Raw genomic sequence first — 21,859 nt, 5'->3', positions numbered from 1 at the left:
CTAGGAAGAGGATGCTTTTGCCCTGAGAATTCCTCTGCAGCTTTGGCCCACTTCCTTTGTCTGACTTTTCAGCAAGAGTGAGTTTGGCATATGATTAAGAAATGTGTTTTGCTTCTTTGCTGGCAAGAGCTGGACCAACTACTGGGCCAGAAATACTTTTCAGAAACATCACTATGAAATCATTCTTTTGATCAGAGACCTGCTTAGAACACTTTCTTCCTTTTACAAACTGGAACAGCAAAGAGTTCAATGTTCTATCTAGAAGCTCATATAAAGGATAAAGTTAAATCTGTTTGAAAACTGGTGAATGGAATTTTCTGATCAGCAGGTAGCCTGTATTGTGGGGCCAAATGACACTCTGTCCAAATGGAATATTTTAAAATTTGTCCTCTCAAGGTCTGGGAAACAATAGTTCATGTCTCATCTGAGGCAATAATTGTCTGCACCTGCTGAGTCAGGGACAAGAGAGCAGCAAACGGGTACAACTCCAGCCTCTGGTTTCTCTCTTTGTCCAGGGGACCTGATGGGGTGCAGCTCGAGAAGGCTAACAGCAGTGTCGCCACTGTGACCGGGCTGCAAGCGGGAACCTACGTGTTCACCTTGACTGTCAAAGATGAGAGGAACCTGCAAAGCCAGAGCTCTGTGAATGTCATTGTCAAAGAAGGTACCTCCCTACCTCGGGTTGGTGCAGCAGCCTCAGGATTAGATAACTGAGGAATTCATCATCTCTTGTTTGGCTGCAGAAATTGATTTAGAGACAGGGTGTGGGGAGGAAAGTTGGGGTAAGGGCAGCTGATACTTGCTTTTTTAAAACAGTCTTCATTGAGAGTGGTTGTAAGGTGATTTTTCATTTCTTGCATTCCCCTCTCTCCCTTTCTCCTTTCCTTCGTTCTCTATTGAATAGGAAAAGAATTAAGTTTTTTTCCCTTTGCATTTTTATTTTGCCTCTGCTGCTAAGTCCTGGGGTTTCTGTGACTCTCCCACAAGCTACAGTGACACCTGCTGTCAGACTTCAGAATGACTGTCCTGCACTGTAGCTTTCTGTGCTTTTCCTGTGAACCTGCACGCTGAAGCCAACGTGAGACAAGAGTTGATTTGCCTCGCTCTGGTTTGCAGGCTCATGATCAGTAATGGCCTCGAGAGAGGGCTCTAAGCTGACAGTAGGAAAAACCATCAGATATACAGATGCCCTTCATTTGCAATATCCTGAGCTCAGTAAACACTAGAGAGTACACACCTAAGTAAACAAAGCTGCAGGTGGGGCCCAGGTTGAGAGGCCTCTCTCTCCTTTTTCTCTATTAAAGTACTAAAGAAGGAATCAAAGTAGATGCTCAGAGAATAACATTTTAACCCATATTTTAAAGAGAATTTGTGGTATCAGCTGGATGAAACCTAAACTCCAAGGCTCTAATCCAGCTGTGGGCCTTTGTTTCCAGTTATCATAAACCTCCAGAGGACAGAAATGGGTTCCTGAAGGGAGGCTGCCGTGGGAATGTAGGAGGAAACTACCCTTGTCCCCTCTGTTGTATGGTGTCAGAGAGCATTTCTCTCTCCGTGGCTTTAAATCTACACCTTTAGCCCTGGCCGGTTTTCTCGGTGGTTAGTGTCAGCCTGTGGACTGAAGGGGCCTGGGTTCAATTCCTGCCAAGGGCACACACCTCAGTTGCAGGCTCGATCCCTGGTCTGGTCAGGATGCGTGTGGGAGGCAACCAACCAGTGTGTCTCTCACATCTATGTTTCTCTCTGTCTCTATCCCTCCTTTTTACTCTCTAAAAATCAATGGGAAAAATATCCTTGGGTGAGGATTTACAAAAAAATAAAAAAAAAATCTATGCTGTGAGTTCCTGGCATGGATAGACTCCTGAAACAGTTCTCCATTTAACTCCCCATAAACATTATAAAGAAGCATTTCTTTTTCCCCCCTAGAATATTATATGATGTCAATGATTTCTCTTTGCTTAGAAACGAACAAACCACCTATAGCCAAGATAACTGGGAATGTGGTGATAACCTTGCCCATGGACACAGCCGAGCTGGATGGCTCCAAGTCCTCAGATGACAAGGGAATAGTCAGCTACCTTTGGACTCGAGATGAGGGGAGCCCAGCAGCAGGGGTAAGTGTGCCAGGGGCTGGAGAGCAACACATGTTCCAAGGGGTGAGATGGGAGAGGAGGCTGAGCCAGATAGTCTACTGTTTTAACCAAGTGGTTCCTTATATCAAACCTGATTGCTCTCTGAAATCCAGGGAGGTTAAATGACTTGCCTAGGGTCACTCTGCAAGCTAGCGTGGCACAGGGTGAGTTTCTCTTCCCTAATCTGAGCAGCCTTGGGCTGCAGTGCTATTACAGAGCAGAAGCTGCCAGAGGTGAAGCAGTCTAGCTCAGAGGGGGCTTAGTGGTGACAGAGCAGCAACGGAGTCCACAGAAGGAGTTGTTTTGTTTTGCAAACATAGCCATGTTATTCAACCCCACAGGAGGTGTTAAATCACTCTGACCACCACCCCATCCTCTTTCTTTCCAACCTGGTCGAGGGAACCTACACATTTCATCTGAAAGTGACTGATGCGAAGGGTGAGAGTAACACAGACCAGACCACTGTGGAGGTGAAACCTGGTGAGTTCATTTAGTGATGAGACTGAGTGGAATTGCTGGATAAGCCAAGCAGGGCCTCCATCCTGAGATACCTTCTCCCCAGCATGGACAGAGCCAGATTTTTTAAAAAATCTAGAAACCCCAAGCTGAAAAATCCTTAGAGTCTGTCTGTTCCCACATTACCTCTCCTACCCACACAGGAATATGGACCTCCTCCTACTCATCTCAGATGGAGAAACAGAAACTCAGGGTGGTTGTGTCAGAGCCAGGCCTTTGTGCCCAAGTCCAGCACTTCCTGCTCTCCATGTGACTGATGGGAGAGGGTACCCTGGGGATCTGAGCACAGGAATAACTTGAGTCATGATGTCTCATCAACACCCAAATGCAGAAAACATTTATTTTTATAAGTTGAGCCTCAGGCTTTTTCTGACAATCCAGGGAAGGTAAAGTAACTGGTGTCCTTTACATTTTTCAGGTTTGCAGAAATAAAATTTCTTTCTTAAATAGAACCATGTTTTTATTTTGCTTTGAGGCTAATTTGGTTTTAGAGAGGAAGTGAGTGTGGAGTGGGGTAGAGCTTGATAAATTTCTGAGCATCTGATGAGGAGGGATTAACTTTAAACCCGCTCTTTATTATCTAGGCCAAACCTGTGTATCAGTATCTTAGATGGGAAGAATCTTGGCAGGTCTTCCAGTCCTTGTCCCATATCTCTGAAGGACGACAGCCAAGTCACTATAAAGTCTCTATCCTCAGTGGATAGAGCATTGGCCTGGGGACCAAAGGGTCCCGGATTCGATTCTGGTTGGGGGCACATACCTCGGTTGCAGTCTCTTCCCTGGCCAGGGCCGTGGTCAGGGCACAAGCAGGAGGCAACCAGTCGATGTGTTTCTCTCACATTGATGTTTCTCTCTGTCTTTCCCTCTCTGCTCCAATCTCTTTAAAAGATCAATGGAAAAAATTTCCTTGGGTGAGGATTAAAACCAACAAAAAATCTCTTCTGTATTTAAAATCAGATCACATTGTCCACTAATTGTGTAAATTATACATCAGAACAGGCAAATGTTACATTCAAGTGTGTGAGTAAAGTATTCTGAATAATCACTGAACTTCCAAGTGTAGAACAGTCTTTAGGACATAATCGAAAGGAAAGCACAATGGTTTCCCAGTTCTCAGTTGTAAAAACACCATGTAGCTGTGTGAGGTGGCTCTAAGGAAATCCTTGATTCTGGGATCCTTGTGCCGGATTTCTTTTGTGTTGACTGTTTTCAAACCTACAGGGCAGATGCATTGCCATTATTGATAAGAAGGTTTAGATGGGCATTTTCCCTCCCATTGTTGTAGACAAGTCCCTGAAAATCAGATGTGGATCAGGAGAGGTTGCTAGATAAGCCTACCCACCCTGAAGAGTTCAGCAAAGCCAGTTGAGGCTTTCAAAACAAGTGTATCTCTCTCTCTCCCACTCCCTTCACTAAACCCTGTTGCCTCCTTGATCACCCCAGCACCACATGGTGGTAATTCTCAGGTTGACATAGGGACCAAGAGTCCTTTCGAAGCTCCAACACCATTTCTGAACGCTCTCATTCCTTCCTCTCCTGTGCCAAAGCACATGCACAGTGGTGGGTCTGTGTTACCTCTCCTGCTTCTAAAGCCATGACTGATCCACATGCTTTCCAGATCCCAGGAAAAACAACCTGGTGGAGATCATCTTGGATGTCAACGTCAGTCAGCTGACTGAGAGGCTGAAGGGGATGTTCATCCGCCAGATTGGGGTCCTCCTGGGGGTGCTGGATTCCGACATCATTGTGCAAAAGATTCAGCCGTACACGGAACAGAGGTAGCTGGGCAATGAATGGGGGGAGAAAAGACAGACCAACGCCTCCTCCCTCTCCCCGGGCTTTGTGACTGAGCTGAGAGATAGTGTGGGTAGATAGAGAAGAGTGGGCTCTCTGACCAGGAACCACTCGTGTCCATTTCTTTAATGAACTCCTCTCTTCTGATATGTGTCACATGCTCTGTGCTAGACACTGCTGTAGGGTGCCAGGGCACCAGGTCAGAAGAAGTCCGTTATGTTTGAAGGCCAGTCTAGTAGGGGAAATAAGTAAACATCAGTACAGAGTGGGTTTGACAGAATGTGTGGTATCGTGGAGGCACAGAGGCAAGGGTAACTAATTCTTCCGGAGGTTGGGGTAGGGGATAGTCCAAAGATTTTTCCAGAAGTAAAACTTGCATTGGTCAAGCTTAGGGAAATCAGGAGGGAATTCAGAATGGGGGAACAGCATGAGCTGTGGTCCTATGGTGTGAAAGCACAACAATCCCTCTGGAAGAAATCACAGGTTCAGAGAGCTTACTGGGCCCCAGCATGTGGTGGAAGAGAAGACTGCTGTGTAGACTGAGAATAGTCATGTGCAAGTCAAGAAGTTTAAGTTTTGGGCTGGAGAACTCAAGTTAGTTTGTTTTATGTACCTGAAGTTTTTGTTTTGTTATTAAAGCAAGGAGATTGGTTGTTGTTTCATAAGGGAGTTCAGTAGTGTGGAGGCTAGACTGAAATACAGAGACCAAAGACTGGGAGACCAATCAGGAAGCTTTGGAGTAGTCTAGTAAAAAGGTAATAAAACCTGAATTAAGGTAGTTGCAGTGGAAGCAGCAGAAGAGGAGAAGAAACTAAAAAGAAATTAAGGGGTAAATCAACAGGACTTGGGAGACCCTGTGAGGTATCAAACACGAGACTTTGGGTTTGGATGCCTGAATAGATGTGAATGCCATTAATTGAGATCAGGGATACAGAAAGAATCAGTTTCAAAGAAAAGATACCAAGTTCAGTTTTGACTGTTTAACTTGGTGTGTCTTATGGGTTGCATGGGGAGATGTTTCATCAGATAGTAGCAAGTATAGGCAGGAACTTGGGTGGAGGAATAGCCAGAGAGAGGGAGTCTGCATCCGAGCAGGAGTCAAAGCCATGAGGACAGAGACACAGGGGGAGTGTCAAGAGGGCTAAGGACAGAGCTCAGGAGAACCCATATTTAACGAGGAAACAGAAAGAAGAGGCAGCAAAGGAAAGTAAGAAATAGCAGTCAGTGGGGTGGGAGGAAAGCCAGGTGGGGCTGGTCTGCTGTAAGTTAGGGAGGGGGAGGGTGGCTGCCAAAGGATTCAGATGCTTACAGAGACGCAGGTGTGGTAAGAACACATTTTACTCAGATGTTGGGGGACAGAGGACAAATTCATTTTATGGTTTGAGGATACAGAGATGGGAAGTATAACAACTCTTTGAAGAGGTTGGTGCTGAAAATAACATGGGGGATAAGATCAAAAGAACACCTTTAAAGACAGGAAATACTTGAACATTTTTACAGGCTGAGGCGCAGGTGCAGGGAAAGTAGACGGTGATGTTTAGAGGGTTGTAAAGGGACGTAGGTCTTGGGGACTGGCCCCCGTCGAGCAGGAACACCACTGTGGAGATAGAGGAAAGGAGGGAAAATGTGCTATTAGGGTGAATTTATAGGTAGAGAGGATAAGGCTTGAGACCATTGGTGCCAACACCGTGTGTGTCTTCTCTGAAACTGGAGACAAGGCATTCTGCTTGAGGAGGTGGGAATGAGATGGGCAGCATGAGGAAAGTGCTAAAGGTTGGGGGTAGCGGCTCCAGGAATGGGTGCTGGCTTGAGCAATGTTGGTGTCTCAGCCAAGGTGAGAGACAGGTGAGAGCAGTGGTTCCCAGAATCACCTGGAGCTTTGATGAACATCATCACCTGAGCCTCACCCACAGATGATTTCACTTGGTCTAGAGCAGTGGTTGCCAGCCGGCGGTCCGTGAGGTCCGAAAGGTTGGCGATTGCTAGTCCAGAGCAATGGTTCCCAGCGTGGGTGGGGCACACGCCCCACAGGGGGGCAATTTGACTTTTAAGGGAGACAATTTGAGAATGAGTTATTAACAGTGAATTTTTTGCATTTCTTATGGTTCCAGGGGCCTCATATACAGCATATAAATATATATTGTGACATATTTATGTATTTCACTTCTATTATATGATTTGAAACTTTATTTGCTATTTTTTCATATCACTTCATATTCTTAATGTTGTTTTTAACAATTTCTTAGTGATTTCTTCCTCAGTACTTCAACTGTCCTTTTATTCTTTTATTTTTCTCTTTCATGGATGCCATGTTCTTTGGAAGCTTGTTTAGACCAAGTTAATGGCCTTTTAGGCTTCCTCTACGTCAGTGGTTCTCAACCTTGGCTGCACATTAGAATCACCTGGGAATCTTTTTAAAATCCTGATTTCTGGGCCTCATCCTCCGGAAATTCTGTTTCTTTGTTATGGGGTGGGGCCACAACATTAGTAACAAAGAAACAGAATTTCTGGAGGATGAGGCCCAGAAATCAGGATTTTTAAAAAGATTCCCAGGTGATTCTAATGTGCAGCCAAGGTTGAGAACCACTGCTCTACGTGAATAGGAGTTCACTTTTTGAATAATAAGAATTACATGCCACAGCGGGGGAGGGGGGACATCAGGATTTTAGAGATGCTTAGGTGAGGCATAGCCAAAAAAGGTTGGGAACCACTGGTCTAGAGTGAGGTCTGGGCACCTAACATCTAAAAGCTCCCCAGGTGAACCTAACATGCGGCCAGGGTTCACTGGGTCAGACAGCATAGTGATTTAGGACTTGGGTTGTCAGCTCTGATCAGCAGTCTGGGAGCAGGCAGGGATCGATCTAGCTGATGGTGTCGGCTGGATACAGGCAGTGGAAACAACGAGAGTGCTGGTCAGAGCATTGTGGAAGGGTTTGCTCACAGACTTGCTGCCCCCGCATCAGGTGTGAGGGAAGAGAGGAGCATCACAGTGGCTGGGTTTCTGTCTCGGGTTTGGTTGGCTTAGTTGAGGAATGTTGGAGGGATTGGATACTGGGCGGGAGATAGTTAATATAGTGGGAAAGAGCACGGTCCTTCCACCAGACAGGTTACCTCCCCTCCCCAAACCTGTTCTAGCAGTAAAAATGCTCATACCCATTTTATAGGATTGTTATTGAGGATCCAATACAGTAATGTTTGCATAGTCCCTAATGCACAGTAAGTGCCCAATTAATGGTTGTTAAAAGTTTATTTTAAGACATGTTGGATTTGAGGTGCCTGTGAATATCTAGGGCAGATATTCTAGCAAGAATTTAAAGATAAAGATTTGGTTACTCAGGAGAGATGGGGAGAGGAGTTAAAAGATTTAAGAGTTACTGGTATATAGACAGAAATTGAAACTATCCATGGTTTAGGTCACTATAAGAAAATGAGAAAAGGGCCACAGATCTTTTATGGTAAAGATTTGTTTCGTGATTCTAGAATTTGTGTTACCCATTGTTAGCCTTCTTGTGCAGCAAGCTTTTAGAAAGACTTCTATGCCAGTGCTTCCCAAACTTTTACGTCATACCACATAGGAAATTAGGCCATTTACATGGCACTTTGGGGTAAACAGTTACACTGTAAGCAACTGGTCCCACCCAGCTACACTGTGTGTGGAGGGCATCAGCATCTTAGGCACACCTATAAACCAGTGTGACCCACTGCTTGGGAAGGCTCGGTCTGTGAGACTAACACGAAGTAAAAAAGCAGGCTTCCAAAAATGGAGGCCAAGCCATAGGGAACAGATTTGGTGCCACCCAGGTGTGACTTCAAACATGGTCTGCCTTGGACAGAAATTGACAGTCAGAAAGCAAACAGATCCTGGGCCTGGAGTAACAGAATCTCGTTCCAGCCACACCATTGTGTAGTCTTGTTACTGTCGCAGTAACGATTGTTTTGGCCTGTGGATAATTATTGGATGCCATCTAATAATTTACGTTTTACAAAGCATTGTGACTTGTCATACAAGTAACGCAGGCACAAATCTAACAGCACCACAGTCTTAGCTGTTAAAAGGCTGACAGCAGGGATGTGGTCATAACCAAATCCCCATCTTTCTGGCCTCCAGTTACCTGTTTGGTATGGGTCCTCTTGTTAGCTGGGACAGCTTAGGGCATTTCTAAAAGCATAGGCTTTGGGATCAGACATATCAGGGTTGGTATCTGGCTCTGCTGGAATTAACTGTGTGACCTTGGGCAAGTTACTTAACCCCTCTGAGCCCCAGTGTTGTCCTTTGTAAAATGGAGCTGACACCGATCAGGCCTTTCTCCCTGGCTTGCTGTAAGAGGATGCATATAATACTTAGCAGAGGTGCTTGGCAAATGGTAGCTGCTGCTGCTGTTGTTGACAGCTTCAGCTTATTCATATATACTGTTGCCTGTCTCTGCAGCACCAAGATGGTATTTTTTGTTCAAAACGAGCCTCCGCACCAGATCTTCAAAGGCCATGAGGTGGCAGCGAAGCTCAAGAATGAGCTGCGGAAACAAAAGGCAGACTTTCTAGTATTCAGAGCCCTGGAAGTCTACACTGTCAGTGAGTAATTCTGGGGTGTTGGGAACAAGAGCCTACCCAGCGCCCCCTCTCACCTGTCAGCCCCCACTGTCCTCAGGCCTCATCCCCTTTTCTCCAGGAACATGGAGATAATTTCTTTCCTCCACTACTGTTACTGTGAGGGTCCCGATTCATAGAGGTTCTTAACCAGGGATCTGTGGGCCCCTGAGATAGCGTTCAGAGGGCTGTACATTTCGGGGAAAAAATTACATCTTTCTTTTCATTAACCTCTAACTGAAATTTATTATTTCCCTCAGTTATGAAAGTAGGCAACAAACTACACTTAATAGAACCCATGACTTTGAGGCAATAGCAATCAGAGGTAATTTCTATCACACATGATGACATATTTTTACTCATCACTATTTCAAAGTTAACAGTTGTGAGACTCACTTCTAGATCTTGCTACTTCATTTTTAAATAAAAGCACACATATTATTATTTTTAAAAATTATATTTTTAGATATTTTAAAAACACATTCAATGTATTGCTTTCCTTTATAATACTGTGCATTTTATTTTGCCAATTAAATTATTCAGAGAAGGGTATCTGCAGGACATGGAATATTAAGAACTGATGATATACAGAAACAACAAGTAAAAACAATCTGGAACTGCCCTGGCCTGTGTGGCTCAATTGGTTGGTGGTGGGTTCCATTTCTGGTCAGGGGACAAACCCAGGTTAGGAGTTCAATCTCCGGTTGGGGCGAGTGTAGGAGGCAACCGATTGATGTTTCTCGCTCACATCAACCTCTCTCCTTCCTTCCGGCCTCCCTCCCTCTCTCTAAAAAAATAAAAAACAAACAGTTTGGAACCATGTTCCAGTGGCCTTTCTAACTGCTCCAGTTGTATCCAACCATGATGATAATTACGGGCAATGTGCCCAAGCTGTAGAAGCTCTTGGAGCAGGTCTTCAAGAAACGTCTCCCAGGCCTCTGAATGGGGGTGCCTTCCTGCTTTACAGGCACTGGAAGCTGCTGTCTCCCCAGCTCTGACTCCTGTTGTCTGTTCTCCCTTTTCTGCTACTTTCAGCATGCCAGCTGAACTGTTCTGACCATGGCCACTGTGATTCCTTTACCAAACGCTGCATCTGTGACCCTTTCTGGATGGAGAATTTCATCAAGGTGCAGCTGAGGGATGGAGACAGCAACTGTGGTGAGTTTTCTGCTTGGCATTGTGCCAGCTGGTTTAGCACTGACTGGTTCTGAGTTGTGAGTGGGTGGGTTTTGGTGTTTCTGAGGCAGATGAGCAAGCAAGAACTTTGTGTATTTTCTGTTTGCAGAGGATTTTTACTTCTTTCCTCTGCACTTGCTCAAGGTTAGAGGAAAGCTCTGAAGCAGTTGTGTAAGAACCAAGCTGAAATCACACCAACTGCTCACTGCAGCCTACATCAAACCAGCTGCAAGGCCTGTCTTTCTGCTCCCCCGTCCCTCCGTTAAAGCTCCTTACAGCTGCCCCACTGTCCCAGGGTCTCGGAGAAGAGACTGGAAAGTGGGACAATTCTGAAGGTTTAAAACTTCAGCTGTCTTCAACTCTGATGTCTCACCTTCCCTGGGGAGCCCTGGGTCATTCTTATCTACAGAGTGAAGCCATCTCTCGCCCGGGGCGGGCAGCCCGGACCTCCCTCTAGCCTCTCTCTACAACCCTGACCATTTTGTTTTTCTTGGCAGAGTGGAGCGTGTTATATGTTATCATTGCTTGCTTTGTCATTGTCGTTGCCTTTGGAACCCTGTCCTGGACTGTGATCTGTTGTTGTAAGAGGTAAGTTGGATTTTCCTTGGAAATTCATTCAGGCTTCTAGTCATTGTCACTCATCAGAGAGGTATCTGGCCCTTTCCACATGGAAGGCACTGAGTCCTGGGCTCCTCCCTTCCTGTCAGTGTTACAGTGCTCTGGCCCACCCAAGACTTGCGCTGAGGGCAGAAGCACATTCTTCAGCCAGTGCTGTCAGCGCAGTGATATGCAAGGGTAGCTAAGGTGGGAGTGGGAGGGCCTGGGTATGGAACTCGATCACATCTCTAGGGTGTATGTCTTTTAACACTCCATACCTCAGCCCCACGACCTTAGATCATTTTTTTCGGCCTTCCTCTCTCGTTGGGATTCACGCGTACACAAGTTTTCACATAGTTATAGACGTAGGTTAGTCATGGTTAAGGGTAACGGGTTTTTTCATTTGGTCTTCCTATCTAGTCTTATAATACTTAATAGTAATGCTTATTATGTTTTTCATTATTAATAAGTATGATTTCTACATTTACTGTGTGTCAAGCACCATGATAAATTTTATAGATAATATCTGTTTTAATGCGCATGACAATCTTTCCTCGTCTACAGACAGGAAAATGACGTCGCCTGTCCATGGTCACACAGTAAATAAGTGGCAGAGCTGAGATTCAACCTGCAGTATAACCACACATAAGACAGAAAATTAAAAGAACTTTTAAAAATTCCCACCAGCCAAAGATGATCACCATTAACAACTTTCTTGGTTTAATGCTTTCCTCTCTACCCACACCTCCTCAAGCATACAGTTTTCATTTTCTTTAGATTTTTAACCAATCTGCCCTCAGTACCATTGTGGACTAGTGAGTCCACGCTAAGATATCCATGTCCCCCTTGCCCTTTCCTGGAATTGGTGAGGATTATTTGAACAAATTACAGTTGCCAACTTTCGTGGCTGAAAAGCAGGAGAAACAGCTCTCCCACCAGCATGCGCATGGCTGGCATCCTGTGGGGTCTGCCTGAACCTCGCGCACAGCCTCCTTCCTAAGCAGAGGAGGGGATTGTATTTTTCAGGCAAAAAGGAAAACCCAAGAGAAAAAGCAAGTACAAAATCCTAGATGCTACGGATCAGGAAAGCCTGGAGCTGAAGCCAACCTCCCGAGCAGGTAGTAGCCCTGGGGCTGGGGTGTCTAGGTTTGTGCACTCACCCTGTGAGGAGCCACTGTCACTAGTTCCCGCCTAAACCTGTCACTCACAGCTGTTTTTGCTGGAAAGCATTTTGTGTCCTGCCTGATGAAGGCCAAGGGTGGACTTGGCCCTGTGCTGGCAGAAGCTGCCTGCTGGACCAGCTCTGATGCCACGGCTCTCTCAGCAGTCCTTTCACTTTGCAGACAGGCAAGGCCTCCTGCTGTCCTTTGCCTGCTTATTCCCTGGAGTTTCGCTTTTCAGGCTGCCCTGTGTAGTCAGGCTCAGGGACTGTGGCCCTCCCTTTGTGCAGACAAGGTGAGGCAGCGATGAGATTAAAGGCATGTCTGCCAGCTGACCTCCTTTCAGCTTCTCTCCAGTGGTTACAGGTAGACCCACAGGCTCTGTCCTTGTCTTAGCGCCAGAGGAGGGCAGGTTACCAGCTGGTTCCAGGGGTGGGGCCGGGAGAGTCGGGACTGTAGAGGGGGCCTCCCTTCCTCACTGGTCTGTCATGGGTGGTTTCCATCCATCATGGATGCCACAGGACAGGCAGCATCTGTATCTTACTCATCGGTGAACATGGATTGAGACCACTGTGTACCAGGCCCTGTGCTAGACACCACTTGTGTTATAGCAAACCAGACAAACTCATAAATACACACAAAGGTGATAATGAAAGGTCTTTATAAAGATTAACAGTCAAGCTGAGCCCTGAGGGACGAGTAGAAGTTAGTCATGTAAAGACTGGGCAATAGCATTTCAGGCAGAGTAGTCAGTGAAGGTCATCTGCTGGAAGGAGCAGAGGACATTTGAGGAAGTGGAAGGAGGCGACATGATGAGCATGGGGCAAGTGGCATGAAGCTGGACAAGGAGTAGGGAACTTGCTGTAGGTTCCTTCTAAGAGCAGTAGGGAGCCACAGATAGTTTTTAAGGGTGAATGGTGCAATACGATTGACATTTTAAGAAGACAGCTGTGGCTACTGTGTGAAGGAATTGGAGAGGGGCAAGAGTAAGTGAAAGGAGATTAACTAGAATGTCCTTATGGTAGAGATGATGGGACAGAGAGACAAATACACTTTGGGGGAGACTTAATGAGGTTTGTGGTATGTTGTCAGAGGGGTGTCCTCCCACCAAGCTGCTGCTTTGAGCACCTCTGGGTTGGGTGATGTTACTGCTCGAGATGAGAACACCTGGAAAAAATGAAGAGTTTGTTTCAGGACAGTTATGGATTGGGATGAGGAAATGAGGCTAGAAGATTAACAAGGACCAAACTGAAAAGATTTGTACGTCAGCCTAAGGCAGCCGTGGGCAAACTACAGCCCGCGGGCCGGATCTGGCCCGTTTGAAATGAATAAAACTAAAAAAAAAAAAAAAAAAAAAGACCGTACCCTTTTATGTAATGATGTTTACTTTGAATTTATATTAGTTCACACAAACACTCCATCCATGCTTTTGTTCCAGCCCTCCGGTCCAGTTTAAGAACCCATTGTGGCCCTCGAGTCAAAAAGTTTGCCCACCCCTGGCCTAAGGAATTAAGCATTTATTTTGGTGTGATGAGAAGTGACATCTTCAAAGTGCTGGCTTTGGGAAAATTAGTCTAATATTTCATCGATTGAAGGAGAGAGACAACAGGAAAGGCCAGGGTTGGCTTCTGACCTGAGACAGAGAATGATAGCACTGTTGACAGAATATGGACATCTAGTGCAGTGATGGTTTGGGTGAGAGAAGATTAGTTAAATTGAAGACAACAGGACAGTTAAGAGGAGAAGTGTCAATATGTAGGGATCTTCTATATGCTGGTGTCAGTCAGCACCACATCAGTGGGTCAGGTCCCTTTGGGGAGAATGTTGAGGGATGAGAGAAGAGCCCAGGGCTGAGCAGGTAAGGGTAGTCGCCAAGAAGGGAGGAGGGGCATCATGAAAGAGTGGTCAACAGTGTTTGCTGCTGCAGGAAGACAATCTAGGAGGATGACAACACACAGTAGTTTCTGGTCACCTAAAAAGCTAGAGGGGGTAGTAAGAGATCAACCAGAGGACTTGTATGCATGCATATTAGCATAACCAATGGACACGGACACTGGGGTGGTGGGGACTTGTCCTGGGGGTGGGCGTGGCAGGGAGGGGTCATTTGGGGGGAAAAAGGAGACAGTTTAAAAAAAGAGCTAGAGTAGTGGTGGATGACAGCAGAAAGTGCAGGTTGGTGTTTTTTTGGTTGTTAATATTCGCCCGAGGATATTTTCCCATTGCTTTTTAAGGAGAATGGAAGAGAGAGGGAAAGACAGAGAGAAACACTGATGTGAGAGAAATACATTGATTGGTTGCCTCCTGCATGAACCCCAACCAAGGAGGAGCCTGCAACCAAGCTATGTACTCTTGACCAGAATCGAACCTAGGACCCTTTGTTCTGCAGGCCGATGCTCTATCCACTGAGCATACTGGCTAGGGCAAAATTACAGGTTACTTAGGAAGTAGGTGGTGTAGAATTGGAGGCCCAGCTATTTGAAAGTCATTGTAGGAGCTGAGCAATGAAAAGTGGAGAAGCAGCAGGACAGGGCTTAGAAGGCAGTTTCCTCGGATGGGGTTCACAAGATGTAGATGGTACTGGTGCGGTTTCTGAGAAGGATGGAGGGAGTAGGGCAAAAAGGAGAGGGGTATAAATGGAACTACAACATCTCTTCTGAGGAAGGGAGGGAAAAGCTGGCTGGCCAAACTAAATGCTGGGTTGAAAAGGCAAAATGGGAAGGTGGATTGCAGTATGGCAGGCTTCTTGTGAAAGGGGAGGGTGGTGAGGAAGAGTCCGAGAGACCAGTGTGATCAGTTGCATCTATGTAACCACGTTGAGACTAGGTAAGGCTCAGCAGGCCCTTCTCTTAAGAGCAATGTCTAACTAAGCGGGTGGTGAGAACACCCTTGGATTTGGGGTGGCTAACCAGGCCACGAGCCCTGGCTCTTGTTCTGGGCTCTGGATTAGTGGGAGCAGCCCAGAGCAGGCTCACTAGCAGGATGAGGGGATTGGGATTCGAGACTATATTGTATGAGGTATGGGCTTGAAGTTCAGCTTGAAGAAGGGAATTAGTGGGGCATGTTGTGGAGGAAGACGTGTTGTATAGAAGTTTGCTGGGAGCCAGGGTAAGCCTGGGTGAGGGGTGACTGGAGACAGAACGGTCCCACCTGAGGGAACTCTTGGGGACAAAGACCGCCAGGTGGAGCATGGGGCATGCCCCCTCCGGAGATATGATTCACATTTAGCAGCTTTTCTTTTGGATTTTGTTATGCTAGTCTATCAATTTAAAACAAAACAAAACATTTTATTGAAGTATATTAGGTCGAACCATGTGAAATTACTATTTAGCTTCTAAAAATGGCATTTTTATGGTTCGACAGTTTAATGGCTTTTCACTACTGAACAGGCACATGTAATCAGCTCCCAGACGTGCCTCCTTTGTGCTTCTTTCCTGCCCCTGCCCCCCCCCCCCCCCCCCCACTTCTAATATCTTGGGAAGTTATATAAATGAAATCAGTGTATTTGGCTCCTTTCACTCAACATTCTATTTATGACATTCACCCATAATTAGGCAGAGCAATAGTTGATTCTTATTGCTGTACTACAGGCCTGGTACACGAAATGTTGTGCACAGATAGGGTCCCTAGGCCTGGCTGGCGATCAGGGCCAATCTGTGAGGTGACCAGCAGGGCAACTTGGGGGGTGAGGGGGTTCTTCCCTGCTGACACCCGCCTTGGCCAGCCTGGGGCCTGCAGGCAGATCCTGCATTGAGCATCTGCCCCCTGGAGGTCAGTGTGCGTTATAGCTACCGGTTCCGCCGTTTGGTCAATTTGCATATTAGGCTTTTATTATATAGGATAGTTTCCAGTCTGAATATTTTTATTCGTCAGGCATATTGTTAATGGGCAATTGCTTTCTATTTTTGGCTGTTAAGAGGAGTGGCATTATAGGGTGCCAAGAACTCTGCCATGTCCTCAGTGGACATATGTATGGGTTTCTGTTAGGTGTAGACCAGCCGTGGGCAAACTACGGCCCGCGGGCCGGATCTGGCCCGTTTGAAATGAATGAAACTAAAAAAAAAAAAAAGACCGTACCCTTTTATGTAATGTTTACTTTGAATTTATATTAGTTCACACAAACACTCCATCCATGCTTTTGTTCCAGCCCTCCGGTCCAGTTTAAGAACCCATTGTGGCCCTCGAGTCAAAAAGTTTGCCCACCCCTGGTGTAGACCTAGGAATGGAATTGCTGAGTCATAGATGTCTGTTCAGCTCCCATTGATGTTACCTGTTTCCCAGCTTGTGCTGTGTAGTGAGTGAAGGCCACTCACTTCTTTAAGCAGAGCAGAAGCCCACAATGGGAGGACCCTGGGTAGTGCTATGTACTGTGGAGCCAGGAGCATTTGTCTCCCCTCAGGCTCCTGTCCTCTGCAGCTATGGACCGGAAGGGCTGTGGGGAAGAAGGGAAGCTTCGAGTGGGGACTGGTTGGAGAAAGCCCCCAGAGGGCACAGAGAGGCAGGGGTGAGTATTTCATCTACAGGGGCAAAGTAGGGGTATTGAGGACCTTGAGCCTCACCTGGGCTTGGTTCTTATGTTGGCCAATCCCACCACATTGGAGAAGCCCAAGATGCTGAGGGTTCTTCTTTGGCCCTGCTGCTCTGCAGTCATGTCCCAGAACTGTACCCAAGATGGTCCCCAGATGCAGTCCGAGTCTGGCTGCCCTCAGCATTCAAAGACTTCAGGCATGTCTGGCAGGGAAGGGGCACAACGGTTCTGAATCATCTTAGGACATTCAGTGTTTTCTGAGTGTGACCGGGGGAGGAAAAGTGATTGTTGGATGATGAGGGTTCAGATACCTCATCTGACTACTCACCTTTTAAAGAAAGGGGATAGGTTAGCTCTTGGGGGTGGGCAGTGCCTGGACTCAGAGCACTGCCAAGCTGGATTCTCGCTGTTGGAAAAAAGTCCCATTTCTAATCCTGCTATGCTATCTCAGCCTACCTTTTGCTTTCTCTGGAATATTATTTGTACCAGTCAGAGCCCAAGCCGTCTTGCTGTTAGACAGGAACTGCCCTAAAGCCATTGCCAGACCACATTGTACAGTGTGGCCTCTCTGCAGCCACAGGGACAGTAGTAAAGGTGACCTCCACTATGGCTTGGAGAATCTCAGACATCTTTTCTGACTTCAGGCGCTTCTCATGGGCCCTTGTTTGCGTACTCTGATGAGCTGATCTCTAGGAAAACTCTGAGTCCCTATTTAGTCAGACTCTCCCATCAGGAGAGCCCTCCCAAGCCATGTGCCCGGTCCCGCTCATTGAAGCCATGCAAACATCTCTGTAGAGTGAAGTCCAGGCTGACTCGGTGTCTGAAACTGGCAAGCACTTCATACCATGCTGAGCCAGGACACCGAGAAAGCGTTAGAGCTTGCATTTTTGTTTGTTGTGCTTTCCTGCCTCCCAAGAACTCCACCCTATTCATAAAGGGAGATAAAACATTGCACATTTAAGAGAAAGAGAGTATCATTGGGTAGCACTAACCAAAACTACTGGAGATAAACCATCAGCATTGGAACTGTTGGTCTCATTTACTCTGACTTCCCTTATAGGGCTGTTCCAGCTAGCCAGCACTGGGAGGACTCAGGAAGCCACCTCCTTCCCTCTGCCCCTCCCAGCAGGGAGAGAGGACCATGACTCCCTGTCCCTCTGCTCTTCAGGCTGGGAGGAGGGTGTGGCTCAAGCTGGGGAAGGTTGGTGCTCCTGATGCTGGAGTCCCTTATCTCCCTTGCAGGCATCAAACAGAAAGGCCCAATGCTGAGCAGCAGCCTGATGCACTCTGAGTCGGAGCTGGACAGCGATGATGCCATCTTCACGTGGCCAGACAGAGAGAAGGGCAAACTCCTGCATGGTCAGAATGGCTCCGTGCCCAACGGACAGACGCCACTTAAGGCCAAGAGCCCACGGGAGGAGCTCTTATAGCCAGTCACCTGGTCTGTCTCCTCAGGGTAGGGGTTGGCAGTGCTGGGGTCCAGAGCATTGCCAGGCTGGTTCTCAAACCTCCCATTTCAGTGGGCAGCTGTTCTGCCAGCATCTGCTGGTCAACTCCCCCCGTATCATCCACAACCAGAGCTGCTGATACCTGGATCCAGAGACATTCTCCAGGAACTCTGAGCAAAGCTGTGAATGAAGAGGTTTCCTCTTTAAACCCGTCTGGTAGTCTCCCCTCCCCCTCTTAACTCCCCTTCCCCCCGCATATCCTCACCTCAGGGCCTCCTTTTTTGCAGACCTCTCCCCTGCTCTAAGGGTGGACACAGCCAGCTCCCTGTTGGCAGTGTTGCACTCCCAGAGCACCTGCACAGGGAGGACTAGCTGTGCCCCCCACGCCTGGGTACAGGACCAAGCACTATCAGTCTACAAGAGCCTGCCCTACATTCTTTTCTTTGGGATCACTGGATCCAGAGGACGTGGCGCCCCCTTCTCCTCACCACAGATGCTGGGCTGGTGGTGCAGATACGGTGTCTGGCCCAAGGGTAAAAGAGAGCTGGCTGCAGTGTCAGAACAGCGAGGCTGGACACAGACCGCCTCCCCATCTCCTTCTGACCAGCGCTGGCTGAGAGCAGAGAGCCACAGCTGACTGGAATGTTATGGCATGAGAGCGCATGTGTGCGATTGCCCCATCGTGTTCTTCTTTGTGTCCCTTGCGTGTGTCTGTGTGCGCGCGCGTGTGTGTATTGGCTACTCACAAGGTGACCCTGACCTGGAAAGATTTTCAGCTCCTTGGAAGAGAGACTTCCTACGATGTCTGGGTGTTGAGGAATGGGAGCTTTGGGGGGGTGACTTTTTAAAAAGAAGCTTACAGTTTATACTACTGTCTGTTGTGAGATGATTAAACATGCTATTTAATTGTACATGTGCCCGCTGACTCTCCTGCTGTGCTCCATCACTGACCTGTACTGTCCAGCCACCGGTGCATCCCTGAGAGGTGATGACCTCCAGCAGGGAAGTTGTGGGACTGGCATCAACACTGTGGCCAATGGTGCTGGGGTTGTGCCTCGACAGCTGCCTGGCTGCTGGTGGAGGAGTGCGTCCCTCCCAGCCCCTGCTGGCCAGCTGCCCTGGCTTTTAGGGAGGCAGCTCCCCCTTGTCCCAGGGCCTAATGCCCAGGGTGTGGGGCCCTTTCTAGAACAGCCGGAAGGAACACCAAATAGAAGGCATCCTTGCATTTCTGGAACCCCACTAGGTACTGTGCACAGAGAGGAAACTTACCAGGAAGCAAAACTCAAAGAAAACTCCTAGGGCTGGAAGGCTGCAGCCTTGGCTTTCCTGCTTGGGGAGAGACTGATCCTTGTCCTTACAACTTCCCTTTGGCCCATCTGATAAGTGGAAGGAGCTGAAGAGGTGGCCACATACATTGAGAGTTACTCTCTGAAAATGGGATGGAAAGAAGGTGCATGCAGTCGGGCCATCAGTCCCTGGAAAAGAGAGTTTCAGGAGCATGGAGGAGGCCCTTGACATTTGTGGAATCTGTGTTGATCGGTTTAAGGGGCCTATACATTCTTTCGTTATGCCCAAACCATGACTATAACCCCTTCCGTCTACTTACCTCAGTTTGGGGGTGGAGTTGGTGGTGGCTACCTAGTTTCCAGTATTTCCAGCATTGGGGCTGTGGCTGTCTACTGTTGTGCCTCCCGCTGTTAGGGGGTAAAGGGACTCTCAAGAGTTGCTCGGGTTTGACATCGAAGCATATTGATCAGGCTTTTTTTATCTCATGCAAAGGACAGGTCTTGGCCAGTTTTCTATCCAATTCTCAGTGCAGATTCAAATCTGCCCAAGTCTAACCTTTCCTCTCCCACCCCTTCTCACTTCTAAGCTAATCACATTCTGGCACCAATAGCTGTGGGTCCTATGCTGACTGCCTATTAGAATCACCTGAGCGCCTTTTAAAACACACTGATACCTGGAACCCACACACAGGAGGTTTTGACTTTTGAATATTTAGCTGAACTTTTATTAAGTCCTCTTATAATTTGTGAAGCCATACCAAGTCCTGGACTAGAGGGAAATAGCAAGTTGGGTTTGGTAGACAAAGAAGTAAAGTACCCAGAGACCCGGTACCTCTTAACCACTGCAGGGAGAGACCCCTGAAGTTGGGTGTGGCAGAGACCAACCGTTCACCAAACCAAGGTCCTTTCCCAAGACACAGCTCATCTACATTTCCAGACTTGTGCACAATATGGGCAGAAGAGATTTCCATCTTCAGCCCTGGCCCATTAAAGCTTTCTGTGACTCCCGCTCCCTTCCTCTATCTGCTGGCCAGAGCAGAGGCGCACTTGGGGAACAACCTTCCTGTGAACCACCATCTGGAAGAGAGCTGCCCTACAAGAATAGCCTTTGGATTGTTATGAGAGAAATAAAAATATATTAAAAACAAAAACTCATGTTAAGATTATGGGCCTAAACCTACCAGTTTGGCTCAGTGGATAGAGGGTTGGCCTGCGGACCTAAAGAGTCCCTGGTTTGATTCCAGTCAAGGGCACATACGTTGGTTGCATACGCTGCTCCTCACCCGGGCTCTGGTCGGGGTGCATGCAGGAGGCAACCAATCGATGTGTTTCTCTCACATCGATGTTTTTCTTTGCCTTTCCCTCTCTCTTCCACTCTATAAAAAGATCAATGGAAAAATATCCTTGGGTGAGGATTAACATAAAAATAAATAAAGACCCAAAATAAAAAGATTATGGGTCTAAGCTTGCTTCTGTCACAGGTCTCCCTGGGCCCAAGTAAATTACTAGGGTGACAATGATGCCTCAGATCAGGCTGCCACAACAGTTACTCAGGATTTAGGCTGCCCTAAAAAGCATAGCAGTACTGACAGCCACTGCAGGCAGGGGTAGAACCGTGAAATTACAAACCTACCTCCATTGTCCCACACATCCCAGCACAGCCTAGTAGAGGCAGTTGAGACACCCTTCCCTTCCCACCCACCCCCCAAAAAAACACCCAGCAGTGACAGTAGCCATTAGTGAAAAGTAGGTAATTCTGGGAGCTCAGAAAATCAATTCTCTACCATCCACCATATTCCTATGGGTGCCCCTTAACTCACATAGGTACATGGCATTTTTCTTAACAAAAGCAGTGCTGCTCTATTGTGATTATAGAGGCTCAAATACTGCAGGTAAGAAAACAAAAACTTGTGCTATACCACTATCTAGTGGAAAATAAAGTGCCCTACCTATCAACCTGCTCAACTGTTGAAAGCAAAACAGTAAACAGAAAAGTTCACTACCTCAAATGCACAGACAGAGAAACAATCCATCAAATAACATGACCATCCAAGGTAACGGGAACGCACAAAATGAAATGTCCAGAAATCAAACTCAAAGTCATGGAAGATGGTGGCTTAAATGTCAGAATTCAAGATTGCAGTTATGAAGAAACTCGATGATATACAAGAAAACTCAGAAAGGCAGTTCAATGAGCTAATGAACAACAGGAGTACTTTACTAAAGAGAATGGAACTATAAAAAGAACCAAACAAATTCTGGAACTGAAGAACTCAATAAATGAGTTAAGGAATGCATTAAAGAGCAATGAAAATAGAGCAGACCAGATGGCAGAGAGAAACAGCTCGAAGATGGAAATCTAGAAATGACCCAGGAGGGAGAAGAGAACCGAGAGTTTAAAATGAAAGAACTCTATGTCCTGGCCTATGTCAGTGGTTAGAGCATTAGCCCATGCAGTGAAGAGTCTCAGGTTTGATTCCCAGTCAAGGGCACATGCTTAGGTTGCAGGTTTGATCCCTGCCCTCGTTGGGGCATGTGCAGGAGGCAACCAATCAATGTGTCTCTCTCACATCGATAGTTCTTCCCCTCCCTTTTTCTCTTCTATGATGTTAACACCATCAGCAAATTTGACATATAA

At 47.0% G+C, this 21,859-nt stretch overlaps 1 protein-coding gene across 5 annotated transcripts in view; it reads left to right on the top strand.

The window, feature by feature from the left end:
* Positions 1-18,859, top strand: part of KIAA0319L (KIAA0319 like) — a 113,685-nt gene extending 94,826 nt beyond the window's left edge. For 4 of the 5 annotated variants that reach the window (XM_070404709.1, XM_070404708.1, XM_070404710.1 and 1 more), the window contains 10 exons: positions 516-664; positions 1,963-2,114; positions 2,474-2,612; positions 4,267-4,426; positions 8,872-9,014; positions 10,065-10,187; positions 10,703-10,793; positions 11,829-11,920; positions 16,359-16,463; positions 17,730-18,859. In XM_070404709.1, the coding sequence (XP_070260810.1) occupies positions 516-664; positions 1,963-2,114; positions 2,474-2,612; positions 4,267-4,426; positions 8,872-9,014; positions 10,065-10,187; positions 10,703-10,793; positions 11,829-11,920; positions 16,359-16,463; positions 17,730-17,917 (1,342 nt within the window). In that variant the 3' untranslated portion in view covers positions 17,918-18,859. The remainder of the gene's footprint in view (positions 1-515; positions 665-1,962; positions 2,115-2,473; positions 2,613-4,266; positions 4,427-8,871; positions 9,015-10,064; positions 10,188-10,702; positions 10,794-11,828; positions 11,921-16,358; positions 16,464-17,729) is intronic. The other variant, XM_070404711.1, reaches the window with a different exon arrangement.
* Positions 18,860-21,859: the final 3,000 nt, after the last annotated feature.

This window comes from Myotis yumanensis, unplaced genomic scaffold (genome assembly GCF_028538775.1).
Source record: "Myotis yumanensis isolate MYYU_CA2020_CCGP unplaced genomic scaffold, mMyoYum1.0.hap1 SCAF_2, whole genome shotgun sequence".
Classification (NCBI taxonomy): domain Eukaryota; kingdom Metazoa; phylum Chordata; class Mammalia; order Chiroptera; family Vespertilionidae; genus Myotis; species Myotis yumanensis.
The sequence above is the reverse complement of the archived record's forward strand: the minus strand, read 5'-3'. Positions and strand labels throughout refer to the sequence as shown.